Raw genomic sequence first — 21,628 nt, forward strand, 5'->3', positions numbered from 1 at the left:
GGTGTCATTTGTGACTAATAACTGTTAGGGCAGTTAGGGTTAGCCTCCTTTAGTTCTAAGGTACCCCCCTAACCCCCCCAATAAAGGTTTAACCCCGTGATCACCCCCCGTCGCCAGTGTCACTAAGGCTGGGTTCACATTGCAGCGGTTTGAGAACGGATGTGATTCGCACCGCACTGCAGTGCAAATCACATCCGATCTCTGTGCGATTCGAGTTCAGCCATTCGCCGCACCCGCCACACCCGCCGCACCCGCCGCAAATTCGCACGGGACCCTTTTTTTGGCCCGCAGCAGAATCGGATCGCATGGGTGTTCACACCATGCGATCCGAGTTTGCAGATCGCACTGCGATATGCGAACTGATCTGGGGGTGTCAGTAACATTTCACTGACACTCCCAGCAGTTCGCATAGGGCAGTGTGAACTGCCGCCGGGAGGCATGCGATGCGGGAACCCGCCGCGCATTCGTGGCGTTCCCGCATCGCTCCAGTGTGAACCCAGCCTAATAAGCGATCGTTTTTCTGATCGCTGTATTAGTGTCACAGGTGACGCTAGTTAGGCAGGTAGGTATTTAGGTTCGCCGCAGCTTTTTATAGCGCCAGGGACCCCCATATACTACCGCATAAAGCCCCCTGATTGCCCCCTAGTTAACCCTTTCACCAGTGATCACCATATAACTGTTACAGGTGACGCTGGTTGGTTAGTTATTTTTTTATAGTTTCAGGGCACCCGCCATTTATTACCTAGTCTCACTAGTGTACCCCTAAATTTAGGGGTGTCTACTTTCCAAAATGGGGTCATTTGGGGGGGGTTTGTGCCATCTTGGCATTTTATGGCCTTCAAAACTGTAACGCCCTTAGAAAGCCTGAAGGCGGTGCTTGGTTTTCGGGGCCCCGTACGCGGCTAGGCTCCCAAAAAGTCCCACATATGTGGTATCCCCGTACTCAGGAGAAGCAGCAGAATTTATTTTGGGGTGTCATTTCACATATGCCCATGGCATGCGTGAGCAATATATCATTTAGTGACAACTTTGTGAAAAAAAAAAAAAAAAACTAAAAGTTTGTAATTTTCCCGCAACTTGTGGCAAAATATAAAATATTCCATGGACTCAACATGCCTCTCAGCAAATAGCTTGGGGTGTCTACTTTCTAAAATGGGGTCATTTGTGGGGGTTTTGTGCCATCTTGGCATTTTATGGCCTTCAAAACTGTAATAGGTAGTGAGAAGTGAACTCAAAAATTTACGCCCTTAGAAAGCCTGAAGGCGGTGCTTGGTTTTCGGGGCCCCGTACGCGGCTAGGCTCCCAAAAAGTCCCACATATGTGGTATCCCCGTACTCAGGAGAAGCAGCAGAATTTATTTTGGGGTGTCATTTCACATATGCCCATGGCATGTGTGAGCAATATATCATTTAGTGACAACTTTGTGAAAAAAAAAAAAAAAAAAAAAAGTTTGTAATTTTCCCGCAACTTGTGGCAAAATATAAAATATTCCATGAACTCAACATGCCTCTCAGCAAATAGCTTGGGGTGTCTACTTTCTAAAATGGGGTCATTTGTGGGGGTTTTGTGCCATCTTGGCATTTTATGGCCTTCAAAACTGTAATAGGTAGTGAGAAGTGAACTCAAAAATGTACGCCCTTAGAAAGCCTGAAGGCGGTGCTTGGTTTTCGGGGCCCCGTACGCGGCTAGGCTCCCAAAAAGTCCCACATATGTGGTATCCCCGTACTCAGGAGAAGCAGCAGAATTTATTTTGGGGTGTCATTTCACATACGCCCATAGCATGTGTGAGCAATATATCATTTAGTGACAACTTTGTGTAAAAAAAAAAAAAAAAAAATTTTTTTGTCATTATTCAATCGCTTGAGGCAAAAAAATAAAATATTCAATGGGCTCAACATGCCTCTTATCAATTTCCTTAGGGGGTCTACTTTCCAAAATGGGGTCATTTGGGGGGGTTTTGTACTGCCCTGCCATTTTAGCACCTCAAGAAATGAGATAGGCAGTCGTAAACTAAAAGCTGCGTAAATTCCAGAAAACGTACCTTAGTTTGTAGATGTGACAACTTTTGCGCAAACCAATAAATATACAATTATTGACTTTTTTTTTACCAAAGACATGTGGCTGAATACATTTTGGCCTAAATGTATGACTAAAATTGAGTTTATTGGATTTTTCTAATAACAAAAAGTAGAAAATATCTTTTTTTTTCAAAATTTGCGGTCTTTTTACGTTTATATCGCAAAAAATAAAAATCGCAGAGGCAATCAAATACCATCAAAAGAAAGCTCTATTTGTGGGAAGAAAAGGACGCAAATTTTGTTTGGGTACAACATTGCATGACCGCGCAATTACCAGTTAAAGCAGCGCAGTGCCAAAGTGTAAAAAGACCTCTGGTCATTTACCAGCAAAATGGTCCGGTCTGAAAGTGGTTAAGCTGTATCACATGGAACCTTTACAGGTCTAGAAATCGGGAGGTCAATTGACAGGGTGGGAAGTGGTCTATCCATTGCTGCCAAATCCATTGGAATTTGTCATACCTGTCCTCAAGGATCGCCATCAACCTTTCATTGGCGAGTGTACAATGCATCAGGTCTTAACCTCTTCAAAGCTAAGGAGCAGTGTCTTTCACGACCACTCTATAGTTTGCTTCAGCGTCATAAGAATATGAGTGTTTTGAGTATGTTTCCCGATGGGTACCATCTGTGATAGGTTAACTATGTTTATTTCTAATGAAATATTGAAAGTCTACACTTGAACATTCAAACTAGATACTTAGTAAAGCATAGCTTGTCTTTCCAGCAACATTTTTCATCCCAGCAAGCATTGTTTACACAGAAACGACTCCATTATCTAAAATAAAACAAAAATATTTAACCTAAAACTGATATCTCGTGTTTTTTTTAAATTTCTAATGAAAAATATAAAGTTCTGAAAGGTTGCACTGGAACATTCAAACCAGATTCTTAAAAAAATAGAGCCTGTTTTCCCAATAATGTTTTTCAGCTCAACAAGCATTAACGGTACACTAGTTCAAGCTACAGTTGTGCTCATAATTTTAAATCCCCTTTCAGAATTTATGATTTTTTGGTCATTTTTCAGAGAATATGAATGATAACACAAAAACATTTCTTTCACTCATGGTTAGTGTTTTGCTAAAGCCATTTAGTAGCAATCAACCGTGTTTACTCTTTTAAAATTATAATGACAACAAAAACTACCCAAATGACCCTGATCAAAAGTTTACAAAACCTGGAATATTTGGCCTTGGAACAAACACAGAAGGTGGCCCACACACACACACACACACAGGTTAAAATGGCAATTAAAGGTTAATTTTCCACTTTTGGGGCTTTTTAAATTACAATTAGTCTCTGTGTATAACTAGTCAATGAGTTTGTTAGCACTAAGCAGGCTAGACACTGAGCCATGAGCAGGTAGAAAAGGTAGAAAAGACCTGCGTAACCAGGTAATAAAACTTTACAAAGATGGAAAAGGATATAAAAAAGATATCCAAAGCCTTGAATATGCCAGTCAGTACTGTTCAATCACTTATTAATAAGTGGAAAATTAGTGGCTCTTATGATACCAAGCCAAGGTCAGGTAGACCAAGAAAGATTGCAGCCACAACTGGCGGAAGAATTGCTCAGGATACAAAGAAAAATCCACAGTTAACTGCATGAGAAATACAGGCTGCTCTTCAAAAATATGGTGTAGTTGTTTTTAAGGAGCACAATTTAACGATACTTGAACAAAAAAGAGCTGTATGGTTGAGCTGCCAGAAGGAAGCCTTTACTGCGCCAATGCCACAAAAAAGCCAATAAGTAATGTCAAGGCGTCGTTGGGCATATTGTAACTGGGCTTTTTTGTGGAACTTTTACAGTAAAGGCTTCTTTATGGCAACCTGACCATGCAGCTCTTTTTTGTTCAAGTATCATCGTATTGTGCTACTTAAAAACAGCCACATCGTCTTTTTCCAGAGCAGCCTGTATTTCTTCTGAGGTTAACTGTGGGTTTTTCTTTGTATCCCAAACAGTTCAAGAGATCCACAAATGTTTCCACTTCTTATTAAGTGATTGAATGGTACTGACTGGCATATTCAAGGCTTTGGGTATCTTTTTATATCCTTTTCCATCTTTGTAAAGTTCCATTACCTTTTCACGCAGGTCTTTTGACTGTTCTTTTCTACCTCCTCATGGCAGTTTCTAGCCTGCTTAGTGCATCCATGTGAGAGCTAACAAACGCATTGACTATTAATACACAGACACTAATTGTGATTTAAAAAGCCACAAATGTGGGAAATTTACTTTTATTCGATTTTAACCTGTGTGTGCCACCTACTGTGTCTGTAGCAAGGCTAAACATTCCACTTCTGATCAGGGTCATTTGGGTAGTTTCTGTTGTCATTATGATTTAAAAAGAGTAAACACAGTTGATTGGTAATAAATGGTGTCTGCCAAACACTAACCATGAGTGAAAAAAATATTTTTGTTATCATTCATATTCTCTGAAAAATGGGCAAGAAATCATAAATTCTGCCAGGGTATGTAAACTTATGAGCACAACTGTATAACTCTGCTATCCAGAAGAGAGTTGAAAGAAAATATTTGAGCACCTACGAATTGCATCCTACAAAGCATATAGAAGTAGCTATTAAGTGACCCTGAGCAGCACCTAGTTCTGGCAAGCAAATTGTTAGTAGAAGTTTTGAATGAATATGGAAACTATAAAATGTCAGAAGTTTATATCACACATTGCATCTATCATTCAGATGTATCTTGTTAACAAGGTGAAACAGAAATGCATTAGCCCGCTGCTATATTTTTTTACTGGCAAGGCTGATACAAGGAAATCCATACTTTATGTAGGAAATGTACAGGCACATGAAATGAAAGACATTACTTTTCATCATTTCTCCCCAGGATGTGACTTCTCAGGGATAGAGCATTGATAGAAGGAGAACTTGGCCAAGCTAGATTGCGTTGCTGTACTAATTGGAGTTAGCGCTCCTACAAAAGGGAAACAAATGGCCCGGTACCAAAGAGGGTGCATCTTCCCAGAGTAGACACTACAATACAAATCTGATATTCTTACTCTCCACCACACAATCCAAAGTTAAACAAAATTTTGCAAGATGCTGGAAAATGGATTTCAGATACTGATGCAGCTAGAAGAAACTCTAGAAAGTCAGCCTTTAAAAGTTTAGTATCTTTTGAGTTTGTGGTTGGTGGCTAGCAAGGTGGAAGCACATGCAAGTGTGTGTTACAGTGAAAACATTTTAATTTAGCTATAGCTAGGGATCTCAAACAGGGTGTAAATTTTTGATTGCTTTTTTGAAGCATTTTTCCCCTAAAGTGGTTGTAAACCCTTACATACACCCACTGAAGTGACTGGCCTTATGTGATACACAGAGATGAAACAAATCCTCCTACATAACCTGTACTTGCTTATCTGCAGTCTACTTTTTTGTACACCTGTGCAAAGTCAAGAATTTATACAGTTTGTCTGAGCTTTCAGAAAGCAGGTGGCGGGGAGCTGAAGTTATACTTAGAAGAGATGAGCGCTGATTGGAGGATAGAGACACACCCTACTTCATACAGCACACAGGGACAGAGCTCAGGCTGTCAATCGCAGGATGTGCTGGAGCTCCCTCCCCTCTCATCTTTTTACCTCTTGGTGTCGGGAAAACTTGTCAGAAGTTACTCTTGCAGATAGCAGAGGAACAAGGCAGCAGAAATTACACTTCTCTGGATTGAGATAAGCACACACTATGAAGGGATATGATTTGTTCATATTTCGTCACAGGTTTACAACCACTTTAAACTTTCAAAAATGCTTCACTATTCTATTTTTAAAGGGTGGAGATTGCACTGTATTGTCTTGATTGGTCACTGTTTGTGAATGAAAGGTCAAAAGGGTAGAAAGGAAAGGTTTCCTTCCAAGAATTGCTGCCTGGCTTGCTTTGAGCCCTGTTATTGGCCTGGGCTGCTACCGCTGGGTACGGCCTAGTGTTTGCTCCCGTAGCGATCAAAGGAGGTGAGTGTAAAGAGCGCTGTCAGAAACCATGAAATCAGACAGAGACAGAAGTACAGTTAAATCACACTCGTTTAATAATAAAAGAAAATAGAACAAATGCAGTCAAATCATAGCCAGATTTCAGGAATCGGAGAGGATAGTCAGACAAGCCAAACATCAGGGAGCCAGAGATGAGCGTAGAAAAACAGCAAGCAGGATTTGGAGCCAGAAGGGATCTCAGCCAAGCAAGTCGTTTAACAGGAATGCAGGAGAGCATCTCTGTAATGTTGACTAAGGCGAAGGCAGAGCTCCCTTTGTGCTGGACAGCTTAAGTAGGCAGGACTGACGAGCAGGATATCATCACCATCTTAGTAACTGTGGATAGATAGGAGCTTGCAATTAGCTGGGGGGCTGAACGGCCAGTATAGATGTTGACTAAGGCGAAGGCAGAGCTCCTCTGTGCTGGATAGCTTAAGTAGGCAGGACTGATGAGCAGGATATCATCAACAGCTTAGTAACTGTGGAGAGATAGGAGCTTGCAATTAGCCGGGGGCTGAGCGGCCAGTATGGAGAAGGAAGGGCTGAGCCCAGCCCAGCCCTGACAAGCGCCTAATGTCAATAAATGTAAATAAACCTGTTTTATTGGGAGTACAGATGATAGAAATGAGGCCAACGCGTTTTGGGGGACAAAGGACCTCCCCTTTCTCAATGCCGCTGTTAAATTTTATTGGAAAAAAATCCTGGTAGGGTTTGTCTGAGACGTGAACATCGCATCTGTAAACAACCGAATGTCAGTTGGAGCTTGAGAGGCAGCATTGAGCTGTCCCCCCGAAACTCGTTGGCCTTATTTCTATCATCTATATTCCCAATAAAGTATTTTTATTTACATTTATTGTACATTAGGAGCTCCTTTACACTCACCTCCTTTGATCACTATTATTTTAAGAAGCCAGTTTACTAACAAATACAGCAGAACTCCACATGCACATACAGTTGTATGGCTGAACTCGCGTTGGATTCACACAGAAAAGGTGCAGGGACATTTTATTTTCCCCGCACTGGAATCGGATTGCATGGGTGTTCTCATCCATCTGATCCGATTCCTGTGTGAGTTCACAGATCGCACTGTGAACCAATCTGTGGGTGTCATTAACATTGTATTGACACCCGCAGTGGTTTGCAGGGGACAGTGTGAACTGCCTGCGGGAGAGATGTGATGCGGGAAATGGCGCTGTGATCTTGCCAGATCCCGCATCGCCTATGTCTGTACCTAGTGTTACATTGCAAAAGATGATTTATTTTTTATTAGGACAACATAATGTTCTTTCAAGAGGCCAACAGTGTTTTAAAAACTTTAAAAACACCAGCAGTCTACCAGATCTGATACTGTATGGCAGCGATTTTGTAATTTTGTAAATTTTGTAAATTGCACTCATTAGCACTTTTTCTGGCATACCTGTACATACATTTGAAATACAAATTATGTCATTCTGAAATATTACAATTTGTCTTCTAGTTGCCATGGTGTTCTGTCCCCAAGTGGCTGCGGGTGACAGCAAATGTTAGCGTAAAAACATCATTCCATTCTTCTATTTTTCTGTGTTAATCAATGACTAATGTTATGATACTCTGGCTGATGATAGCAGATAAGGTGTGAATATGTTACTATCACACATTGCTTTATGCATGGCTATGTTGTATTGGTGGGATTTTCTTTTTTTATTCTACAAGCTAAAAAACATCCATCTTATCTTGTAAATTAGATTCTCACAAATACACCAACTAACCATTAAAGTATTTTTTTTTACAGATGCTAATGGCTTTTATTGTACATATACCTCATGTGAAATATTTATAATGTCTATAATTAGCAAAAACGATTAGTGCCTTTCCAGGTGGGGAAGTGCCAGAGGAATCTACGTGATTTACAGCTTCTTTTAATTGCTTTTAGAATCAAGAAAGACATGGGAAGGAAACTGGATCTTTCTGGCCTGACCGAGGATGAGGCAGAACATGTCCTTCAGGTTGTCCAGCGAGACTTCAGCCTCAGAAAGAAAGAAGAGGAGCGATTAAGGTAGGAAAATGTTCTCGCATCTCCTTATTTTTTAAATAAATGGCAATAATATATGACATAATAAATACTGGACATTTTTATAGCTTAGGCACACAAGTTGTAAAATCTTTTGTTTGTCAGTGCTTGTAATTATATTTGTATGTTAGTGATGAAATGTACTTTTTTGCATTCATGGGCACTACTGCATTCATAATGTGCTCATGTTTGCGTTGAAATATGAGGCTTTGCCAATTTCCTTAATCTTCTTGATCACAGAATAAGGGCTAGTTTACACTTGCTTCAAAACATGACTTTGGACAGGCTTTGTTAAAGCTCTCTGAACAGCAGTCAAAGCCCCTGTCACTAGATAAAATGGTTGGCTTTCAGTCCTGTTTACACCTTGCTTTGCTTGGTGCTTTGATGAGGCTTCAATGAGGCTTCAGTGGGGCTTCGATGAGGCTTTGGTGGGGCTTTGATGAGGCTTTGGTGGAGCCTCGATGGGGCTTCTATGAGCCTTTGGTGGGGCTTCCGCGAGGCTTCGTGGGGTTTCGATGAGGCTTTGGTGGGCCTTTGATGAGGCTTTGGTGGAGCCTTGATGGGGCTTCCGCGAGGCTTCGTGGGGCTTCGATGGGGGTTTGGTGGAGCTTCAGTGGGCCTTCAAGTGAGCTTTGCCATAGACTTCTATGAAGGCTTTGAAGATGCTTTGAAGCACCACTAAAGCTACATGGGGTATCATTTTTGAAGTGAAGCCAAAGCAAAGCAAAAGCAAGGTGTAAACAGGACTTTAAGCTATTTTATTTTTATTTTTTTAGCAGAAAAGTTTTTCTAACCATTTTTATTTAGTGGCAAGAGCTTTAACTATCTTTCAGAGAGCTTTAACCACTTCACGCAAATTGGTACTTTGATGCTAAATACCGTGGTTATGGCAGTGGCTAGTTGCCATAACCTGGTATTTTCGGGAACGGTGTTTGTTTCTCTTTAAGATAAAAGTGGTCTCTGCAGCAGATTTAAAGGGAAAACACTGCGCTATAACTAAAGGAAACAAACAGCAGCTGACACTCAAACAAACAAAGTTCAGTGAAAATGGGGGGACAAATAGTGTAGCGCTAAATGAGTGAGAAAAAAGGAAATATTTAAAGAGTATTAGTAATGAAACCAATACTATACCACATACTAATAACAAAATGTACAAAAAATGGGTGAGCAAAAGTACAAATATTGGTTCACTTGGTACACAATATGTGTATAACACACGCAACTACTAGTGAATATTAGTGGCTATAAATGTGAGTCCCAAAGAAAACAGTCCATATATGTTGAATAATGAACGAACAACAATGTCGGTCTTCCCAACAAGAGGATCAGGTAATGCACAATTTGGTTGGACCAGGAGTAACAGCTTGTCTGAAGTGACTTCAAAGAGAATAGAGAATGTCCCAGCATCCAATATTGGAAGTCTGTGCAAGTTGGAGACAACGTGGTGATCCATGAGAACCATCATCAACCCGTAACACCGGATTGGCATCACTTGAGATTACAAGCGCAGTCGACACACTGTCATACGACAGATGAGTCCACTCTCTCTGGTGAGAGTATTTATTTATTCTCTTTGAAGTCACTTCAGACAAGCTGTTACTCCTGGTCCAACCAAATTGTGCATTACCTGATTCTCTTGTTGGGAAGACCGACATTGTTGTTCGTCCATTATTCAACATATATGGACTGTTTTCTCTGCAGCAGATTCACCATGAGATCACTTTTATTGGGGGCGTATAGGTGCCCCCTCCTCCCGCCGCTTATCGGACCTGCCGGTAGCGGCGGAGATGATCGTGTCCTCTCCCGCCAACTAAGGGAAAGATGGCCCCTGCTTGGCTCAATGACATGGGAGGGCGGAATTGACATCAAACATCACTTCCGTCCATAGCTCTTAAAGGAGAATTTTTTTTTTTTTTTTTTACAATTATTTTTTTTTTTATTGCATTTTAGTGTAAATATAGGATCTGAGGTCTTTTTGACCCCAGATCTCACATTTAAGAGGTCCTGTCATACTTTTTTACTATTACAAGGGATGTTTACATTCCTTGTAGTGAAAGTGACTTAATTTTTTTTTTTAAACTGTGTCAAAATAAGGAGCGAAAAGTAAAAAAAATGTTTTTAAGTGCCCCGTCCCGACGAGCTCGTGCGCAGAAGTGAACTCATACGTGAGTAGCAGCCGTATATGAAAACCGTGTTCAAGCCACACATGTGAGGTATCGTTAGAGCGAGCGCATCAATTCTAGCTCTAGACCTTCTCTAACTCAAAACTGGTAACCTGTAGTCATTTTTAAACATCGCCTATGGAGATTTTTAAGGGTAAAAGTTTGTCACCATTCCCCAATGGGCACAATTTTGAAGCGTGACATGTTGGGTATCAATTTACTCGGCGTAACATTATCTTTCACAATATCGGGCTAACTTTTCTGTTGTCTTATTTTTTAATTTAAAAAAATGTATTTTTTCCCCCAAAAAAGTGTGCTTGTAAGACAGCTACGCAAATACGGTGTGACAGAAAGTATTGCAATGACCGCCATTTTATTCTCTAATTCTCTCTTGTTGTAAACAACAAGTGTAAAAATGATGCTCGGGGCTGAAGTGGTTAACAAAGCCTGTCCAAAGCCTCGATTTGAAGCAAGTATAAACTAGACGTTAATGTGTGTTAAAGCCGAAAAAAGTGTAAATGAGCCCTAACAGGGAAAGAATGGTTCATATACGTACAGCACATTTTTTTGGTTGCAACATTTGTTGCACTAGCATGCTGCCAAACAAAGAAAGACTAAAAACCTCACTGTACTTTCTTGCCAATATATGTAAATAGTATATATGTATACTTTATTAGCCCTTTTTTCCAATGGATTAACAACAATCAAATTAAACATTTACTGAGGAAGTATGATATATATATTTTTTTTGTTAAAGAGATCCTGACATACCTGTTAAAGAAAGTTTGAGTTGGGTCACCCAGTAGCTGGCACTAGTTCCTCCTGCTGACCACCATTTCTCCTGCAAGGTCAGCACACAACAGGGTCACTTTAAAATGGTTGTAAACCCTTACAAACTACTTTGACCTACAGTGAGCTTAGAATTAGGCGTACCTGTAGGTCCAAGGAATATCTTCTAAACCTACACGGTTTAGGAGATATTTACAAAAAGACAGGCACCGCTGTCTACGGTGCATGCGCCATAGACAGTGGCGCACAGGCACACTGAGCCTGCCGCTGCTAACGGCAATATGCCTTTAGTGGTGACTCCCGTGTTAATGACGTCATTGCTGCATCGGCGCTGTGAGTAGCCGGAACAGCGATACACGGAAGAAGATGGACGCTCCGTGCTACAGGAGACAGCGGTGACATCGCTGGCTCCTGTGTCAGGTAAGTGACACACAATGGGCTACTATGCGATGCATAGTAGCCCATTATGCTTTACCTTTGCAGGGAGACAAAGAGGAAGTAAACCCTGAATGGGAGTGACTTTTTCATTATTACTCAGCTGATGCACTTGCAGTGTTCAAATGAGGAAAGGTAAGGGATCTTCATCGCTTTAGAAGTAATTAACCCTTGGGGAGTATCTCACTAAAAATGAAATACATTTTTGTTGCAGAGGATGCCTAATATCTAATTTATATCTTAGTGCAGACTTCTGAGAAAATCAGTGAGACAATCACACAAACAGGAAATTACATTTCTGAGGATGTTCTGTATAATAGCTGTGTACAAAAGGCCTCCAGGTTGCCATATTCTATTGAATCTTTACAGAAAATTACAGTTCTGCAAATTCAGATAGAAAGGTGATAGGAATGTGTTTTTAGTCTCGGCTTGGTATCGTCAATGTAAAAGTAAATGCATCTGCTATTTATTTATTCTTTACTGTTTGTATCATCCTAGTAGAAGGTTATTTTGTAAATTCAGAGTCATTCGACTTTTTCAACTTTTTTAATTGGTTATAATTTTTAAGGGGTTTCTATGCACTTGCTTTGGATTAACAGCCAAATAAAGCATTTTTAATGTATTATTTTGGGTTTCTTGAATTTGTAGAGTATGTGTATTTATGCTTTTTTTTTTTTTTCATGATGTTTGGAGAAGCACCTGAAGCTCTTTTGATATCTAGTCTTCATATTAACCACATTTTACAACTAGAAAATCTCGCAATCACTATATTTAGTGACAAAACCCATCAGTTAGTCAAGTGAAAGTGGCAGCAATGGAATCCCCCCCCTGATGAAGTGTTCCTACACAGAAACGTGTCAGACTATAATGGATCTAGATATGTGCCCCACTAGGAATATCTGGATATGTTACACTTTTAATAATTTTAATTACGAATTAAATTACACACGGTCGGACTTTTTGACAACAAACATGCAAATTAGCTGTTTTGGAGCAACATCCGACTGTGTGTACGCTCCATCGGACAAACTTTTTCTGTTTTCATCGGACTTTTGTTGGCTGTGCGAACGGACAAACTTTCTGGCAACAAAAGTCTGATGGAGCAAAGTCCGACCGTGTGTACGCAAAAGCATCGGACTTTTGTACAAGGTACAAACACGCATGCTCAGAACCAATGCAAAAGATCAGACTACAATACAGAAGTTCACCAAAGGTGGCGCTGGAGTTATTGAACGTCCTCTTTTGAAGCGCCGTCAGTACGTTGTGACGTCATTACGTTCGTGTTTGTTGTCAAAAAGTCCGACCGTGTGTATGCAATACAAACTTGTGGACCACGCCCTTTGTACAAAAGTCCACGGAAAAGTTTGTACAAAGTCCGACCGTGTGTATGAGGCTTTAGGCTGCAAACGTTAATGTGAATTGATTATGCCATATGATTGCCATGTGCTTATGATGTATATATTTGTGAACATGATGATACTAGTTTTATACCTATGTACAAATATGATAATATTTATTTATGAATTTTTCACATGAAATTCATCTACTACTGATAATACTATATAATGTATATGTACAGATATGATAATGGTTACTTATGGAATTTATTATCATGTATTGACAAATTCTTACTCCTACAATAACATTTCTCTGCATTGATCTACACAAGTCAACCACCTCATTTAAAGTCCCAATTTCCCTCTCTTTGTCTCATTGAACCCGGGGTGGAGAAGCATTATATGCTCCTCATTTAAAGTCCCAATTCTCTCCATATATTGCAATGCAATTTATGGGCAAGCATTAGCACAACTTAAAAAAACAAACAAACAACATGGTTAGCCAAGCTCCATATAACTGGGTTTATTGTGCTACCACTGACATAGCGTGCAGCTTCCTATGAATCAGACAGGTTCATCTGAATACATGTGTGCAATTAATTCCTTTAAAAACAGTTGTACTGGCTTTGTTGAAGTTGTAAGATTGATGCATATTTGCATAATGGATATCTGTTATAGTGTATGTAATGAACTTTTCTTATTTGCACTCTTTGGACTGCTAATTTTGGCCCTAAAAGCAATTTGTTATGTCTATTCAATATATGAAAAAATACCTGTTGATCCTGCCAGAAATCTATTGAGCTTTTATGATCCTGTGCATGCTACATTGGTATTTCCGGCAGTAATATAAACCCTGCCTGTTCATCTCTGTGGACTGCAGAACATCTCGCTATGCTATGGACATGAAGAGAGGGGGGCATATTTTAGAGTCTAAATCAGAAGTGAGAAGCCTACATTGACCACCCTGCACCTCTAGAGATATAGTAGAGTGAGTAAGCAGGAAGAATATTCAGCTTGCTACTGGTGGGATCACCAAGTAATATTAGAAAAGAGTGAAAAAAATAATGCAGCCTTTTCTCCTTAACCACTTCAGCCCCGGAAGGATTCACCCCCTTCCTGACCAGAGCACTTTTTGCGATTCGGCACTGCATCAATTTAACTGACAATTGCGCGGTCATGCTCCCAAACAAAATTGACGTCCTTTTTTTCCCACAAATGGAGCTTTCTTTTGGTGGTATTTGATCACCTCTGCGTTTTTTTTTCTTTTTTGCACTATAAACAAAAAAAGAGCGACAATTTTGAAAAAAAAAAAAACGCATTATTTTTTACTTTTTGCTATAATAAATATCTCCCAAAAATATATATATAAAAAAAATTTCCTCAGTTTGGGCCGATACGTATTCTTGAACATATTTTTGGTAAAAAAAAATCGCAATAAGTATTTATTGATTGGTTTGCGCAAAAGTTATAGCGTGTACAAAATAGGGAATAGTTTTATGGCATTTTTATTAATAATTTTTTTTTTTACTAGTAATGGTGGCGATCAGCGATTTTTATCACGACTGCGACATTATTGCGGACACATCGGACAATTTTGACACATTTTTGGGACCATTGCCATTAATACAGCTATAAAATTGCATTGATTACTGTAAAAATGTCACTGGCAGTGAAGAGGTTAACCACGAGGGGGCGAGGGGGTTAAGTGTGTCCTGGGGGAGTCTTTCTAACTGTCAGGAGGATGGGCTGTTTGTGACACGACTCTGATCACTGCTCCCGATGACAGGGAGCAGACGATCAGTGTCTTGTCACTAGGCAGCATGGGGGAGATGCTGTTTACATCGGCATCTCCCCATTCTTCAGCTCCGTGACATGATCGCGGGTATCCCAGCAGTGGTCGAGTCCGCATGTTCACAGAGCTCGCAGCAGGTGCGCATGCGCGTGCATGGTGGGAAATTCAAAGTAACGTACTTTACTTTGCCCAGCCATGTCATTCTGCTGACGTATATTTGCTGACAGTGGTCGGCAAGTGGTTAAAGACATTGTAGACTTTCAAATGTTTTGTTGTTTTAACTGGGTATTAATGTAGTTATATTCCCAGTGTTGTTTGTTTGCCTTACCTTGTAATGATGGTCTCACGTGTTGTGGCTAAAGTTTGTAGTGATGTGGCTGATTGATTTCCCAATGCCCATATATTGCTTTAGCTAGCTGATCCCTATAAGTTAAGGCACAGGACAACTGCCGGTTTTGTCCTGCAAAGGGACAGGACAATTCCCTGGATACCCCTGCTGCAGTAATCTTCTGTTGCCATGGGGGGGTATAAGGGGTAGCTGCACATGTGACAGGCACTCGTCAAATGCCAGCTATGCCCATGCTTTCTGCTTCTGCACTCCATTTACAGAAGTTGTACTATTGGTTCACACAATTAAAAGCACTGTATGAATGGAGGACGTCTGCCTCCTCCAAACATGCAACTCTTGAAACTCTTTACATCGTGGGCACTTTTTACAGCCTACAAGTTGGACAGTAATTGGAATTGTGTTTTTTTTATTCTTTATGTATTTATTTAAATACTTAAAATACTTTCATTATTTAATACTTTAAATACTTTAAATGCTTTAATTCTTTATTTAAATACTAATGCAGGTTTGAGACAAATTACGTGCAACAATTATACAGCCATAGAGCACAGAGTTAAAGCAGTAGTAAAAGTCCATTTTTTTTCATATATACCTACAGGTAAGCCTATAATAACTACCCTTAGGTACAGTAAATATCTCCTACGCATGCACCCTTTAGGGGATATTTACTTTAGTAGCAGCCGGTGACGTCACCGGCGCATGCGCACTGCGCACAGTGCCGTCCATTGAAAGAGCTCTACCTCAACCGTGACGTAATCGCGGCCCGGCCATTTGAACAGTCGGAGGAGCCCCTGAACCCGGGTGGAAGAAGCAAATGGAAGTCCTGTCAGAGGTGACAGCGCACCATTGGAGGGCTTCCTTTTAAGGTATGTCTATTATAATGTGCTAGTAAATGATGCATGCCATTATCCTGCAGGGGCCCAATTTTTTATTTTTTTAAATGCAGTTTACTACCGCTTTAACCACTTCAGCCACGGAAGATTTTACACCCTTTCTTACCAGAGCACTCTTTGCGATTCGGGACTGCGTCGCTTTAACTGATAATTGCGCGATCGTGCGGCATTGCACCCAAACAAAATTGGCGTAATTTTTTTTCCACAAATAGAGCTTTCTTTTGATGGTATTTGATCCCCTCTGCAGTTTTTATTTTTTGTGCTATAAACAAAAGAAGAGCGACAAAAACACAATATTTTTTACTTTTTGCTTTAATAAATATCCGATTTCTTTAAAAAAAAAAGATTTTTTCCTCAGTTTAGGCCGATACGTATTCTTCTACATATTTTTGTTAAAAAAAAACAAAAAACGCAATAAGCGTATATTGATTGATTTGCGCAAAAGTTATAGCGTCTACAAAATAGGGGATAGTTTTATGGCATTTTTATTCATATTTTTTTTTACTAGTAATGGTAGCGATCAGCAATTTTTATCATGACTACGACCTTTTTGCGGACACATCAGACAATTTTGACACATTTTTGGGACCATTGGCATTAATACAGCTATAAAATTGCATTATAGTGTCTACAAAATAGGGGATATATTTATGGCATTTTTTTTTTTTTTTACTAGTAATGGCGGTGATCTGAGATTTTTTTCGTGACTCCGACATTGTGACGGACATATTGGACACTTTTGACACATTTTTGGGACCATTCCCATTTACACAACGATCGGTGCTATAAAATTGCACTGATTACTGTATAAATGTGACTGTCAGGGAAGCGGTTAACCCTAGGTGGCGCTGCAGGGGTTAATTATGTTCCCTGGGAGTGATTCTAACTGTGGGGGGAGGGGACTCACAAGAGGAGGAGACCAATCTGTGTTCCTCTGTACTGGGAACACAGCATCGGTCTCCTCTCCTCTGACAGGACACAGATCCACGTTCCTGTTGTGTTCCCGGGCAATCGCGGATGCCTGGTGGACATCGCGGCCGTCGGGCACGCGCACTGGGTCCTGAGCGACACCACACCCGCGCCCCCTAGATGGCCAGAAATGGGAGGACGTCATATGATGCCCACCCAGGATAGGAGATCCCATCTGCGTGCATCATATTTCTATGGGCAGGTAGGGAAGTGGTTAATAATGACCAAATGGCAGCCCCCTGATTCAGTATATCCTGTAAGGAGTAGTATGTCTGCATCCTACTAAAGAGGAAGAAGTTAAACATTCCTACAAATCTTATAAATCAGAGGAATTGGGAAACAGGAACGTAAAATATAATAGAGTATAACATATTACAATTAGAAATAGGGAAAGGGATGAGAAAAAAAGAAAGAGAGATACAGTAGTAAAGTGATGGGGAAGAAGTAGTAGGTAATGGGGTGCTTGGTCGGCATTTCAGCATTTATGCCAAGGGGATTGCTAAGAGAACCTAATCCTTCTGATCCATAATGGCTTTATACCCCAGGGAACAGCCATACTCCATCCAAAAGAACCAAGAGGTTGTGAGTTTTTCATGTGTTGTAGTTCGTTATTTTTGCAAACCACATAGGTATGGTAGGAGGGGACCTCTGTGTCAAGAGATTTGGAATGGGGATTGTGGGTTTTAAAAATGTATTTCTTGCATGATCAGGTTTGACATCTTGCAAATTTTCAGCTAGCATACAGTGCCTTGCGAAAGTATTCGGCCCCCTTGAACTTTTCAACCTTTTGCCACATTTCAGGCTTCAAACATAAAGATGTAAAAGTTTTATTTTTTGTGAGGAATCACCAATAAGTGGGACACAATTGTGAAGTGGAACGAAATCTATTGGATTTTTGAAACTTTTTTAACTAATAAAAAAAATGAAAAGTGGGGCGTGCAAAATTATTTAACGCCCCTTGCATTAATACTTTGTAGAGCCACCTTTTGCTGCGATTACAGCTGCAAGTCGCTTGGGGTATGTCTCTATCAGTTTTGCACATCGAGAGACTGAAATTCTTGCCCATTCTTCCTTGCAAAACAGCTCGAGCTCAGTGAGGTTGGATGGAGAGCGTTTGTGAACAGCAGTTTTCAGCTCTTTCCACAGATTCTCGATTGGATTGAGGTCTGGACTTTGACTTGGCCATTCTAACACCTGTATACGTTTATTTGTGAACCATTCCTTTGTAGATTTTGCTGTATGTTTGGGATCATTGTCTTGTTGGAAGATAAATCTCTGTCCCAGTTTCAGGTCTTTTGCAGACTCCAACAGGTTTTCATCCAGAATGGTCCTGTATTTGGCTGCATCCATCTTCCCCTCAATTTTAACCATCTTCCCTGCCCCTGCTGAAGAAAAGCAGGCCCAAACCATGATGCTGCCACCACCAGGTTTGACAGTGGGGATGGTGTGTTGAGGGTGATGAGCTGTGTTGCTTTTACGCCAAACATATCGTTTTGCATTGTGGGCAAAAAGTTGGATTTTGGATTCATCTGACCAGAGCACCTTCTTCCACATGTTTGGTGTGTCTCCCAGGTGGCTTGTGGCAAACTTTAGACAAGACTTTTTATGGATATCTTTGAGAAATGGCTTTCTTCTTGCCACTCTTCCATAAAGGCCAGATTTGTTTCAAATTTCTCTTTATTTATTTTTATAAAACATACATTCAAAAATTTTCCATTCAATTTTCACATCATTATAAAACATTCCCCATACAAAAAAAAAAGAAAAAAGAAAAAAAAAAAAAAAAAAAAAAATTGTCAGTACTAATCCATTCAATCCCCCTCCCTTACATAAATTCCCACAATTTTCCTGAGGTACTCAATTCCTCCCATTTCTTCCAATAGTCCGACATCGGTTTTTCTACATATCCCTCTTGTCTAATCTGTTTCTCCATGAAACACACCTCGCTCATCTCATAATTCCACTCTACTATTGTTGGGGCTACTTCCTTTTTCCATTTCTGTGCTATTACGGTTTTAGCTATTGTAGTTATTTGATACAAAAATTCCATCTCTTTTCGTTTTAGTTTTCCAGATGTATGGGAGAATAATATTGTCTTTATATCAAGATTTATTCTTATATCTGTCAGTTCCTGATATATTTTTATTATCTTAACCCAAAATATTTTTATCTTCCAGCAACTGTACCAGATATGTTCTAGAGTACCCTTCTCATTCTTACATCTCCAACATAATTCAGAGTTCCGTTTATTTATTTTGTTCATAATCACTGAGCTTCTATACCATCTTAATAGAATTTTATAATTTTTTTCTTGATATTTAATAGCTAAGGATGTTTTATATATTCCTTCAAATACCTCTCCCCACTCTTTCTCTGTCAACTCCTGCCCTATTTCTTCCTCCCATTTTTTAATTCCTGCTATTTTTTTAATATCCCCACCAGGAAGTAATAGGTTATATATCTTAGCTAATTTCTTATTTGCTTTATCCTTATTCATTGCTATTTGTTCAAATATGGTTGGTGGTCTATTAATCATTATCTTTATTGGGTCAATAAATGCCCTCAGCTGTTTTGCATTGTGGGCAAAAAGTTGATTTTGGTTTCATCTGACCAGAGCACCTTCTTCCACATGTTTGGTGTGTCTCCCAGGTGGCTTGTAGCAAACTTTAGACGATACTTTTTATGGATATCTTTGAGAAATGGCTTTCTTCTTGCCACTCTTCCATAAAGGCCAGATTTGTGCAGTGTACGACTGATTGTTGTCCTATGGACAGACTCTCCCACCTCAGCTGTAGTTCTCTACAGTTCATCCAGAGTGATCATGGGCCTCTTGGCTGCATCTCTGATCAGTCTTCTCCTTGTCTGAGCTGAAAGTTTAGAGGGACGGCCAGGTCTTGGTAGATTTGCAGTGGTCTGATACTCCTTCCATTTCAAAATGATCGCTTGCACAGTGCTCCTTGGGATGTTTAAAGCTTGGCAAATCTTTTTGTATCCAAATCCGGCTTTAAACTTCTCCACAACAGTATTACGGACCTGTCTGGTGTGTTCCTTGGTCTTCATGATGCTCTCTGCGCTTTTAACAGAACCCTGAGACTATCACAGAGCAGGTGCATTTATACAGAGACTTGATTACACACAGGTGGATTCTATTTATCACCATCAGTCATTTAGGACAACATTGGATCATTCAGAGATCCTCGCTGAACTTCTGGAGTGAGTTTGCTGCACTGAAAGTAAAGGGGCCGAATAATTTTGCACGCACCACTTTTCAGTTTTTTATTTGCTAAAAAAGTTTAAAATATCCAATAGATTTTCGTTCCACTTCACAATTGTGTTGGTGATTCTTCACAAAAAATTAAAATTTTATATCTTTGTTTGAAGCCTGAAATGTGGCAAAAGATTGAAAAGTTAAAGGGGGCCGAATACTTTCGCAAGGCACTGTAGATATCTATAGGAGCTGATATGGAGGAGATCTCAGGGGCCTGAGCCTGAACTCTCTCACAATGGTTGGATTAGCAGGTGACTGTGGTAGCTCAGCCTGTCTCTTAATAAGTGGATAGAGAATCTCCTCCAGGAATGTCATTTGCCAATATAGTTTACAGTCATTCCACATCAGGCTGATATCTGTCCAGAGGACATATATATTGTATGCAGAAACATCAACAATTTAGTGGAAGATCACAATATCCTGCGGCATTTCACTAGCAGCTGTATATTGTTACTTTGTTAACATTGTCCATTTTGGTGGCATTGTAGTCTGAAAAACATTTGAGGCTTTGTATCCTGTCTGCTGTTTAGCGACGCATCCCTTTACACAATGTAAAACAAACTTAGAGAAGTTCACAGGTCTTCCACCACAGTCAAAGGCTCTTCGAGAAGCTATGGCTTCTATTTTCTCACAGTCGGTAACATGATCAGCTGCTTCCATTTTACTTCCACTACCAGTCTACGGGTTGTGACTTTGAAGGCCTTCATACACATCATCACCCTTTCCAGCTGTACTACCTGTTGGCTTCCCGGTGTTGACCTGCATTTTTCAGCCATAACTAGATGCACAAGCTGTCACAATATTGTATCTAAATTTTCCCATTTAAAAAAAACATTTACTACCTGAATAGATATCTTTCTCCGAAAAAAAAAAAAATGTTCATCTGCTATGAAGTGGTTAGCACTTCCGCCTAGCAGCACTAGGGTGGTTGGTTTGAACCCCAACCATGGCACTACCTGCCTGGAGTTGCATATTCTCCCTGTGCCTGCGTGGGTTTCCTCTCGCGCTCCAAAGACGTGCTGGGAAGTTAATTGGCTCCTGTTTAAATTGACCTTAGTTTGTATAAATGTGAATTAGAGACCTTAGATAAGCTCCTTGAGTGCAGGGACTGATGTGAATGTACAATATATAAAGCCCTGTATAAATTGACGGCGCTATAAAGAAGGTAGCTATAATAAATTAATAAATAAGTGAGGTCCAGGACTATACATAAGAGATAGCAAATACATCCTTAATTGCTGCCAGCTTGTGTCTCTCTTGGAATTGTCAAAGAGATTAAGCTTTCGTGAATTTATTCAACAGGCATTGTGTCTGAAAAAATTTGGATTTACACTTCCCTGTCTTCCATAAGCTTGCTGCTGCTTCTCCTATGGATTGGTACACACCTGATAATTCTACTTATTCTATGTAAGCGTGCAAATCAGTTCAATCAAATTGTTTTTAGTTGTTCTTTACATAGTAAGTCATTCTTCTTCAATGAATGTGAAAGTAAATAAAGTCAATAAAAAATGATGTACTATGTACAGTAAGTAA

At 40.0% G+C, this 21,628-nt stretch overlaps 1 protein-coding gene across 5 annotated transcripts in view; it reads left to right on the forward strand.

Moving 5' to 3' along the window:
- The window catches only part of MYRIP (myosin VIIA and Rab interacting protein), a 689,287-nt gene that overhangs the window by 124,876 nt on the left and 542,783 nt on the right, over positions 1 to 21,628 (forward strand). For all 5 annotated transcript variants that reach the window (XM_077491541.1, XM_077491539.1, XM_077491540.1 and 2 more), the window contains exon 2: positions 7,964 to 8,086. In XM_077491541.1, coding sequence (XP_077347667.1) covers positions 7,977 to 8,086 — 110 coding nt within the window. In that variant the 5' untranslated portion in view covers positions 7,964 to 7,976. The remainder of the gene's footprint in view (positions 1 to 7,963; positions 8,087 to 21,628) is intronic.

This window comes from Lithobates pipiens, unplaced genomic scaffold, assembly GCF_037356315.1.
Source record: "Lithobates pipiens isolate NorthernLeopardFrog02 unplaced genomic scaffold, aLitPip1_a1.2 Scaffold_19, whole genome shotgun sequence".
In the NCBI taxonomy this organism is placed as follows: Eukaryota; Metazoa; Chordata; class Amphibia; order Anura; family Ranidae; genus Lithobates; species Lithobates pipiens.